The sequence below is a fragment of the Aegilops tauschii genome, chromosome 5 (genome assembly GCF_002575655.3).
Source record: "Aegilops tauschii subsp. strangulata cultivar AL8/78 chromosome 5, Aet v6.0, whole genome shotgun sequence".
In the NCBI taxonomy this organism is placed as follows: domain Eukaryota; kingdom Viridiplantae; phylum Streptophyta; class Magnoliopsida; order Poales; family Poaceae; genus Aegilops; species Aegilops tauschii.
In genome coordinates, this window is record NC_053039.3 from 459,411,939 (window position 1) to 459,423,059 (window position 11,121).

Genomic DNA, 11,121 nt, shown 5'->3' on the forward strand with positions numbered 1-11,121 from the left:
CATTTGGTTCAGAGGTTGCCACAAGGGTTTGAGCCAGATCGCCGTCCACTAACGCACAAGTGCATCGAGAGACTGTGCAGTCAACAAAGGAGTGTTTCCATGAGTCTGGGGCGCCGCAGAAACCTTCCCTAAGCTTGCTTCTGGTTTGCGGGAATTCTGGCTGACGTTTGGATGGCCGGGGGTGAGGAGGGGGCGACTAGGACTCGGCGCCGCTTCTGCTTGGCGAGTTCGCCTTCGCGCTTATGCTCGTTCTGGTGGCCGGCGGCGAGCAATGACCAGCGCGGAGACGACTTGGCTGGGCCTGGGCGGGGGTCGAGGCTGCCGACCACGCCGCCGTGCTGCTGCGCACTGTTCTCCATGGGGGTCGAGCGAGTGTGCGTGTTTGTCTGGGGAAGAAGAGGAAGATCGAAGCAGCAACCAACCAAGGATCGATGGACGGTTTTTGTAGCACGGTGATGCCAGTGTGTGCATGTAGCACTCAACCCAAAACATCCACGGCATATCATATGATGTGAGCAATCATTAGCTATAACAGACTTGTAAATAAGGTGGGCCGGCTAGCTAGTGGTGGGCACAAGGCCAGCAGAGCACCCCGAGTGAGTGACGGCTGACGACCGGGCGAAGAGAAAATGTATGCACGCTCCAGACTAAAAATGGGGACGCATCGACGTCGACCAACATGCATGCATGCAGGCCAGCCACATCACACAGTGTACAGTTTGCAAATTGGAAGCCATACCTAATTCACCCAGCTAGCCTGGCTTAGCATAACACGCAAAATCTAAATGGCACACTCAACTCATCTGTTCCGAGCAAAGGGCCCAAATAATCTGCCCCATTGTATCCATGCATCCATCTAGAGCATCTAGGAAAAGGAAAAACCTACCCATCTGTATATGTTCACAAAAATCCATTGTATTGTTGGGACCCAAACAAACTAATTAAGACTAGTCATACTGAGGAGTAACTTGACGTAGAGTAATTGGGATGGGAACTATCTCGCAAAAAAAATTGGGATGGGAACTCTCCCTTAACTTCCTCTCGTCAAAAAGTTTGTTTCTTGATTAGAACTTTTGGCCTGACTAATTTGTTTCGTTGACAACATTTGTGAATTCAGGGCTCAACCAAACATGATGCGTGGCTCTGATCGATGAGCGTGCATGGCGCCTTCCGTTGGAATTCTCTTTAGCGGATTCTTATACGCATGAAGAAAGTTCATTATCTTACGTGTCGATTGAAACCATCGCTCGCCTATGTTTGGCATTCATGCACATACACACTAACGTGTTAATTAATGGAGAAGCTAACTAAGTTGATGTTAGCAAAACCAGTAGTGATACGCGCAAATGTGAGGGCTATATGACTATATCTTTACATGCATTGCCTTTTTTTTGCTAAAATTCAAGTTCGAGTTCGGTCTCATATGCCCCTCCATGAACTATAAAATCAAAATAACAGTAACAAAGGTTAAAAATTCTCAATTTATTTTTACATTGTCCACGTTTGTTTCATCTGTTCTAATATAAGTATTTTCTTCGCGATGAAAAGATCATGTGTGGTGAAGCAAAAAAAAAGGTGCTCTAAAAGGCTTTTGAAGGGCCCTTATTTCCCCAGATCACCGCACATGTTCTTCCTTCATGAAAATTAGCTTGGAGTTACAACACGCTAACTTTTTTGTTGCCTACAATTTCTAGATTTAGTTGATTTTTCTCTACCTTTTTTGGGTTTTACTGTTCACATGAAGCATATGAACTCTTCCACACACAAAGGAGACCACATGAAAACTTGAAAATTATAGGAATTACTGAATTTAAACATACACATGCATTTGAGGTAAAAGCTTCCTAAAGATTGAGATCGATCGTGAAGAGAAAATACGCATTAATTAATTCCTTCATTTCAAGGTGCTAGCTCCCTGATAGATCGGTTCCTCTAGCATGGAGGAAGGGAAAATCAAGTGAGTACTTGCTTTCACAACTTAAAATTCCAGCATCGCCTTCATAATGTTAAAATTCTCACGAAAGCGGTTGAGAATCGCAGGCACTCTCCACATTTCGAAGAGCTATTCCGAGCTTACCGGCGAATCAAGGCGTGCAAGTGTGGGTCCAGTGGCGGAGGTTGGGCCAAAATGTTGGAGGGGCAATGGGTTGGGGTGTGGCAGCGGCGGCCAGAACAAGATTTTGGTCAATTTCACTCACTGCTTATATGGCCCAATTACTAAGGGACTATCACTAAAAAAATATGTGCTGGTGGGCTAGGGGGGCAGCTGCCCAAGTTGGCTCTCACTAAGCTCCGATACTGTGTGGGTCAAACATACATTTATAGGGAGTATGGCGTTTTCGATCTCGGCCTCCATGGACGCCAAATTTTTGAAAAAAAAATGAAATTTGGAATCTTCAGTTTAGAAAAAAAAAATGTGCAAGTAAACAAGGATGTGCGGTATATGTGTGTAAATTTTCAGGATGAAATACGTCAAAATATGACCTGTACAAAAAAAGATAAATTCAAAGGCCTCGGTTTTTTTTCACAGCCCTCATTTCAGCGTATTTCGTCCTGAAAATTTACACACTAGCATTACGCATGTCTGTATTTTTTCAGAATTTTTTTCAAATATAAAAAGTTGTGAATTTTCACGAATTTTGAATTTTGCATTTGGAGGGCCCCATGGAGCTCAGGCTCCAAAAGCAATTTCCGCATTTACAGGTGGCTTTCAAAATACTTTGCTATTTAATTTATTTATTTATTTGCCTTTTATACAACTTTAGTTTCAACTTAGTTTTTCAACCATATTTCTTTTGAGACATTACTTTTTAAACCATATGAATTCATTGACTTGTGCACGAAAGATGACATACACCAGCTCTAGGTGATCTTGCTTGTTTGCACGCAGAGGAGGAAGGAGAAGAGACTGGCAAGGGTATGTCTAGATTGTGTCCAAAATGGACCCTACTTGAATTTTAGTCAGAACAAAATTTGGATGGCTGCTAAATTTTTAATGTGCCAACACCAACTCTAGTCCATTTTCCTCATTTATGCGTACAGGTACGGCCGTTGCTTCAAAGAGTAACAATAACTGGTTAAATTAGCTGACATGCAAATGGGCACCTTTATTTAGCTTCAAATTCCAGACATCACAAAACAATCGATGAATCGTCATCCTCTGTTCCACAAATAATACTACAGCAGTACCTAGCTGGAGGTTTCCTATACAACAACAAAAATCCCACTACTATATATATCCTCCATAGAGACCTGAAAAAAGGGCGCCAATCATATTCGAAATCAGAGCCGCATTTCTCATGTTCGGTCCATCATTTCACTAGATTTCCTAAGTGGTGTTGAATCGTTCGTTCATTTCTGCAATTGTTACCAGACGTCTCTCAGGTATCTCCCTTCCATCTGAAGGTTTTTCACATAGCCCTCCGTCTTGGAGCTGTCCAGAGAGCCCTGCGATGAAAAGAGAATGACTGGTCAGTTCAGGGAAACCAAAAGGAACTCTCCAAGAGACCAAAATGGATGTGCGTTGCGTCACCTGTTCCTGAACTATGGTGTGCAGCATGCGGTGCACGTCTCTCGCCATGCCCTTGGCGTCGCCGCAGACGTACACATAGCCGCCCTGGGAAACAATGCTCCACAGCTCTGCAGCCTGCCAAGATTGTTTACACGTGCATGGTCAAGCGAGGAAAACAAAGGATTATTTGTACCTATATAATCAACGACAGGACATGGATAAACAGTGAGTTATCAATCAGGTTACCTTCTCTGCCATTTTATGTTGGACGTACTCCTTTGTAGGACCCTCACGAGAAAAGGCGACGACCAACTCAGACAGGGCTCCGGATTCGGCAAAGTTGTTCAGCTCATCCTCATATATGAAGTCCTGGAGAAATAAAATGTTAATCAGGCAGTTTTCACATATAAGTTAGACAAGTGTTTTTTATCACCCATGAGATCCTTCACTAGATGTAAAATGCAAATGCAGAAAAGTTTCCTGACAGGCGACGGGGAGTTAAGAGGCATAGACTAATATTTAGGCAGATATATGTAAGAATTTGAAATGCCATATGAATTATACATGACATGAATGCTGGTGCGGCTCACAAATCATGACAATTTCTTACAATAACCGTAGATGAAGCTGAATAATAGAAGTCATACCATCTGGCGGTTTCTGCACCCGAAAAACAGGATGGCACGGCCCAGTTCCACCCCGGTCTCTTTTAAAGCTAATCTTTCCTGCCAGTACCAAATGGATTGGATATGAATATTAACATACTAAAGAGTGACAGAGCTTGAAGCACAATGCGAGAGAAACAAGAAGGGAAAAACAAAACAAACCTGTAAGAAGCCCCTGAAAGGTGCAAGGCCAGTCCCAGGGCCTACCATTATAATAGGCACTGTGGGATCAGCAGGCAATTTGAAGTTTGACTGCCTCACAAAAATTGGAGCCCAGCTACATTCTTGGCTCTCTTCCAAGGGAGTTGAATTCTGCGTGTAGCCGCGTAGGATCATAAGACTAAAACGTTTACTAGATGGCAAGATGGTCACTGGCAGATATTTCAAATGATTTAAAAAAATACTTGGCTACATAGTACGTACGAATCATTATGATTTTGAAATGACTGCACTCACATCTCAAAGTACAAATGTTTGTGTGGCCACCTATATAAGACCAGAGATACAAAAATATGTATCGAGAACTCATATCATACTGTAGAGTAAAAGACCTACAATGTGATTCTAGTTCAAAGGGAGTAGTGCAAGGTTGCGTCATTGAACGAAATGAGCTCCATGATATCATCCATTTAATTAATTTACACGGCCACACAGGGCAAGCTCACAATGAAAATGTTGAGAATGATCAACAAAAGATGATTAGTCGTTCACCTAAATAAACATACAAAGAAAGGCCAGCAGACTGAACCAGAAATTTCAGTCCAACATCATTAAACCTGGGAAAATATGTGTAATTTAAGGAGTTCTCGAGGGCAAAAAATGGAAGTTGCCTCAACATGTTCAGGATAGATTGAGCAAATGGGGGTTGAGTCCAAACATCAAAGTGAGCAATAGGGGACAAGTTCAATTATCTTGCCAAAGGTCAAAAGGTTTCCATGCTTGTAACTATATTATAGGAACGAAGTTCTGCCCTGTGACCATGAAGAGACAGGAGTATACCTTCATCCAAGTAGAACAAACTCCTTTATGGATCCTTCCAGTTGGGGTTTGCCCATGAACTAGTGAACATGTTACATGAATTCTTGTAGGTGCCATTCTGCAACGATATGATATCATGAAACTTGACTGACTAATCAATTTGTTTATGTAACATAGGGAACTATTTCAAAGACAAGATACCTTGGTGAGGAAGATATTGAGTAGTATCTCGGCTGAAGGCGAGGAGCAATAGCTGCAAAGAAGACACCAAGCGGAGGTTTCGCCGATGGAAACTCCGAAATAACTTCCAAGAGACTTCTTTGACTAGCGATTATCCACTGAGAATACTCCTTCTGACCAATGAAATTCATGTGAGAAAGATGACACCATTATTGGAGGGTAACGAATTTATCCTAGATTACAAACCAACCTTTCCAGCAGGAGATGCTAGATGTCTGAGCCGCTCGGCCTCTTTGGGATCAGATGCATGAGCAGCCAAAGCAAGTAAAACACTCTGCAGTAACCCATCAGAAAATATTTATGAATACAAACATATGATGCAGCGAGAGAACAAATACGCAAAAACAAAATATTCACCTTTTTAGGTGAATTCAACAGATCGGCATATCTGGCAAGTGCAACCCTCACAGTACAGGGAGATGGGAAAGGAGGTGGCAAAGAGCCCCCAAAAAGTGGAGTGCCATCCTCTTGGTCAGCATAAATTGAGAAATAAGTATCTGGTGAATAATCTAATAGCTTTTCTGCCTCCTCTACAGTCTCAATTGAATTTTCTGCGTACACACCAACATGATCTCCAGTCTCATATCTGGAATGAAAATGAGGAATAATCAGCTGTCTAAAGGCCAATCACATAAACTGGTTATTACCTCTTATTCTAAAAAACTGACAGAGCTAGATCCTTCAATATGCTTACGTAAGGCTAGTTCCTGCAATATCAAATTCCAAATGAATGCAGGACCGGTCAGAAGCTGGTGTGTGAAGCTCCCGTCGCACAGCCACATTTGCCCTGGAAAAGAAGTGTGTCAGAGTTCGCTCATAGAAAAAAAATGGGCCTAGTCACATAAAAGCAAGAAGGGCATACCTGCAAGGATGTTGACTGTCGTAGACGACATGACCATTGCTAAGACTGAAAGACTTGTTGATATGTGTGGCATCCTCTGGTTTGGTAAGCACAACTCTATATTGCGGAATAGCAGCTGTGTAAGGAGATTGTGCTGTTGAAGAATTATCTTCAACGCGGAGCAGTTTGTCCAATTCTGGCCACAGTAGTTCCTTCCTGTAGTCCAAGAAACAAACCATTAGCTTTCGATTGTAAGACTCTCAAGGTCTAAAGTTGAGATCAAGATATGTGCAGAAACAGGGCCACCATGCACAAGCCGATAAAATGAAAGGCTACCAACTGTCCTGATTTCGAAAGTTCAGATCGAGGTTACGCTCATCGCTGTACATACCAGGCATTGAAGTCATCCTCAATGCATTGATCGTCATCTCCAAGGCCAACAGGAACTATGCGCTTTCCACCTGCAGAAACATCATGGACAAAAGTTAACCACTAGCAGACGACAAAGGGGACAACAAAACTAGGAAAAAACATGTAATGATGGAGACATGCTGCAGAGGATTCGTAACATCTAACTCAAAACTAACTATACATGGCACAACCATTACAGGCCTATTTAGTTATATAATTTCTCAAAAGAATAGTGAAGTGTAGGTGAGGTGAGCTACGACAAATTGAATTGGTCATTCATTCCGCTTTTGTTTACCTTGTTCGGCGAGGAGCTGATCGACCTCCTTTCCGACCTGGAGTTGAGAAAACATTTGAAAGCAAAAGAACGGATAAGTTTACAACTTACAAGTCACAAGTAAAGAGTGCATATATGCAATCAGATGTATTTAGAGGGCATGGGGGCAGACCTTGTTGAAATGCTCGTACTGCCTATTCCCAAGAGCAAACACCCCGAACTTGAGGTTGCTCAACCACTCACCCCTCTCGTTTCCCTGTAGTTCGACCAAACAAGGCAGCCATGAATACCAACCATGAGAAAACGCACATTCAGAGGTGCATCACCAGAAAGTAGTAGGTTTTGTGTAATCAAACGGACCTCGGAGAACCATTTGTAGAATCTGGCGGCATTGTCGGTTGGCTCACCGTCCCCATACCTACAACAGCGACAAGGACACCCATTAGCAATTTTGCTTTTTAGATTAGAGAAAAGGGGTAGCCCCCATCTTTACTAGTAAGTGCTGGTTTGATTAGCAATTGTGTGGAACAAATAAATATTCATGGTTTCCTTGCTTAACACGTGTAGAGTAATTTATTAAGCAAGCAATCCACTAGTGTTGTAACGAAGTCGGTAAGGGTTGCAGATGGAAACTGGCAGCGGCGGTCCTTACGTTGCGAGGAAGAAGAAGGCGATGTTCTCCTTCTTGAGCTTCTCCTCGTACTCCTCGTCCTCCGCGGCATAGTCATCCTGAGTGCCGACAAATCAATCGTATGAGACGAGGGGAGGGGGAGCTTTAAGAAGAAACAGCGTGGGCGGCGAGGTTGTGAGATCGTACCAGATCGAGCACCTTGAAGACGGCCTTGTCGTACCTGGCCTTGGCCTCCTCCGCGAGCGCCTGGCATAGCAGAGCGGGGAGGTCAGATTGTTGCACGGGAGGTGGGAGGGAGCATCAGTGCTGAGAGAGCGCGCGGCGCAGGGACGAGCGTACCTTGGCGAAGCCCTCGGCGGTGCCGGTCTGCGTGCCGAAGAAGAGGGCGATCCGCTGGCGGCCGTCGTCGGGGTCGGGCTCCTGGTCCTTCTTCGCTGCGAGGGGCTTGGCCGCGGCGGACTTGTGGGCCAGCGGCGCGGCGCCGGAGGAGGAGCGGCGGAAGAGGAGCGCGACGCCGCAGCCGACGAGCACGGCGAGGGAGGTGGCGAGCAGCGCGAGCAGGCGGCGGTTCTGGTCCCCGTCGTCGGCCGCCGCCGGGGCCCGGCCCGTGAGCAGCGCCGCCAGCAGGTCGAGCGCCGAGTCCCTCATCCCCGCGGCGGCGGAGTCCATGGCGGAGGGGGGAGGGGGGAGGCGGCGCGCGCGCGCTACGCGTTGGTTCGATGGGATCGAGGCGTGCGGGCGGGCGGGCGAGGCGGGTGCGTGTACGAGTGCTAGTGGTGGATGTAGGCGATTTGTGTTTGCTGTCGCGTCAAAACGGGTGGAGGTTTTATGCCCGGAAAAGGAAGGGAACGGGGTCGGGGAGTTGGTGGTGGTGGCGGTGCGGTGCGGGGCGACCCAGTCAGGTCTGGCTCCGGTCTGGTTTGCGGTGCGGCGCGGTGACACGCGCGGCTGCGGACGGCCGCAGCTTCGGACCGGCCGCTGGAAACTTCCACCTACCGACCTCTACGGTGGAGTACCTTTGTTTTTTTTTTCTTTGACTTGATGATGAAGGCGAGGCGATGCGAGGCAGTCCCACCTACCCGCGGTCGCAGCGGGGGAGCCTGGCTCTGACGGATGAACGAACGGTTCAGCGTCGCCTTCCTGACCGTGGAATGGAATTTTTTTTTTTTCATTCTACTACGTTGACACGCTCTTTTTATTTTGTCACAGACGCTCGGGGCCTCGTACCAAAGTACACCGTCAAACAAATGTCTTCACTCGAAACCCTGACACCAAGAGAAAACCACAACAACACCCTCAAGAGTAGAGCATTCGACATCTCACTCGTGCCGCCATGTTGCACCCAAAACCAACAATGCCGCCGGATTTGGGTCTGGGCGATGCCACTGCCCGCGACAGAGAACGAGTCCGAGCCACCAGCCGGTACACCTCTTGCCGCCGACGATCAAGAGACATAGCCGCCGCCGCCATGATGCTTTACGGATAGCCAACCATGTGAACCGCCATCTGGGGTCGCCTTCCCGGCATTCATGCCCATAGACACCGCCAATCATCCACGTCACAACCACCCGAAACACAGTAGAAGGGGTGAAAGGCCCCTCCTTCCACTCCTAGCCCGACATCAACCACCGAGTTTGGGTCGACGGCATAATAGGAGCAGCCCACGCCTGCGTCCCCAGCCTGTACCGATGGACCGGGGGGTACAACCTTGCGAGTGTCAACGACCGCCGTCGAGCAAACTCGAACCTCGCCATGTTTGTGGTTACTGGCGCTAATACATCCCGATGACACTGCATTGCGGGGGCGGACCAAGTCAGCCCCCGAACATTCGCGCTGCCGAACATCATCCACCACGAATCAAATCTGTAATTGCCCGTCGAAGGCGTCGACAATCCGGATCACACCGCTGCCAAACCACGGCGCCTATGTCGCTCCATCACCGCCCTGAGGACCTCGGGCAACACCGCCATCGACCACCGTACCCGTGGGAAGAGACACCTCACCTACTCAGGGAGAGAGCCCCGACCCGCCTTAGGCACAAATCTGGTCTGCCCGGAAAAGCGAGCCTTGGGTCGGAGTCACCGTCGTCGCGGGTGCAGCAGGTGCGCGTCCGGCACCCAACCCACGCATTGTCGGCTCTAACCCAAGGGAAGAGATATCACCACCATCCCTGCGTCGTCGGTTGGTACACGGCTGTCGGCGCCGCCATCGTATATGGCGTCTCTCCACCCGAGGCCCCCACTACCCGCACTTGCAGCCAAGCCGAGGCCAGTCGCACCACCACCGCCGACAATCATCACCATCCGATAAAACGGTCGCAACCGTCGGCCCGTGCCACACATACCCCGCGTTCTCCGTCGCTGCATGTATCCCGGTACGTCGGCGGCGGCATGCCCCACCAGGAAAACTCTGTGCAGCCGCGGCAGAACTGCCCCGCCGTCGTGGCCCATGTCAAGGTTGACGCCCCTGCCGGCTAGCCGCGTCCCGTGCCACGGCCACCGTGTAGGGGGGAGGGGGAGCAGGAGAGCCCTAGCGGAGGCAAGGGCGAGGGAGGAAGCGAAGGAGGGAGCGGCGCGCATGACCGCCACGCGGTGCGGCTCCGGCGAGCGGAAGGGGATATCGCCCAACTTCTATGTCCACCAAACAACTACTCGTCTCGCAGTCCGTGTCAAAAGTGAAAAAACTAGTGCTCGCAGTCGCAGCAGCAAGTCTGACGGATGATGACTGGTTCAGCGTTGCCTTTTTGTATTCAAACAAGGTCAACGATATACTTGTTCCCCAAACAAAACGATATACTTTCTTCTTTTTTTTGTCACGGACGCTCGGGGCCTGATTCCCACACGTTGGCGGCTCGGCTGTGCGTGATTCTGATCAAACATGCGCCCTGGAGCTGGTGGTGCCCGCACGCACGTTGAGTTCCCCCTGTTTTTTTTTTTGCGGGTGCTTGAGGTGAGGTAGGTGTGGAGTTTGACACGACGACGACGAAGCGGTGGTCGTGGCCACCCTCTTAGCTTCCGACACAGCAGCGCGCCACCAGCTCCGATCCTGTGTCATGAAATTTTCAGAATACTGAGTACTCCCTCCGTAAATTAATATAAAAGCGTTTAGATCACTAAAACTAAAAATAGTGATCTAAACGCTCTTATATTAGTTTACAGAGGGAGTACTACGTACTACTCCGTATATCTCATGTGTCCTGTACTACTTGATTATCTTAGGATTTTTTAGTAACTCGTGGCATGTGTATTTTTGGCTTTGGGTGCATCGAGTTGCAGCACAATAACTTTCCGGCCGGCCGGCCGCACGCACGGACGCGAGCGATCTACCCACCCTCTGCTCTGCGGTGCGCCCCATGCGTGCGTGCGCCTCGGTCGCATTATTGAGGCGTCGTTGCATGCATGCATGAATCCGTCAGACCGTCCGCGGGGATGGACGCATCTTGTCCGTTTCGACCGCGTCGACCAGGACATGTGCGCGCGCGTTCCGCCCCTACACACCCGCCACGCACGTGGGTGTTTCTTTATTCCACGTAACTTTTTCTTTTGGTTTAACTAGCAAAAGGCCCCGTGC

The 11,121-nt window shown here is 48.3% G+C and overlaps 1 protein-coding gene across 1 annotated transcript; it reads right to left on the bottom strand.

Annotated features, from left to right (window-relative positions):
* Window positions 1–3,082: 3,082 nt before the first annotated feature.
* Window positions 3,083–8,379, bottom strand: LOC109755228 (NADPH--cytochrome P450 reductase 3). The gene is made up of 18 exons (XM_020314129.4): window positions 7,891–8,379; window positions 7,738–7,797; window positions 7,573–7,649; window positions 7,281–7,338; window positions 7,093–7,176; window positions 6,942–6,978; window positions 6,627–6,696; window positions 6,257–6,451; window positions 6,089–6,181; window positions 5,752–5,980; window positions 5,585–5,668; window positions 5,356–5,507; window positions 5,176–5,272; window positions 4,339–4,488; window positions 4,159–4,236; window positions 3,758–3,880; window positions 3,533–3,646; window positions 3,083–3,447 (listed from the first exon to the last, which is right to left on the bottom strand). Exons 1-18 carry the CDS (start codon window positions 8,218–8,220, stop codon window positions 3,367–3,369), a joined length of 2,112 nt encoding a protein of 703 aa, XP_020169718.1. The 5' UTR covers window positions 8,221–8,379; the 3' UTR covers window positions 3,083–3,366.
* Between the last annotated feature and the right edge of the window lie 2,742 nt (window positions 8,380–11,121).

Bases quoted from the DNA above. Each gene is read 5' to 3' on its own strand.
- LOC109755228 (XM_020314129.4), bottom strand. From the start codon at position 8,220: ATGGACTCCGCCGCCGCGGGGATGAGGGACTCGGCGCTCGACCTGCTG. The intron at 6,979-7,092 runs GTCTGCCCCCAT...TCTCAACTCCAG, and splicing joins AGTACGAGCATTTCAACAAG to GTCGGAAAGGAGGTCGATCA. The intron at 5,981-6,088 runs GTAAGCATATTG...TTTTCATTCCAG, and splicing joins ATTGCAGGAACTAGCCTTAC to ATATGAGACTGGAGATCATG.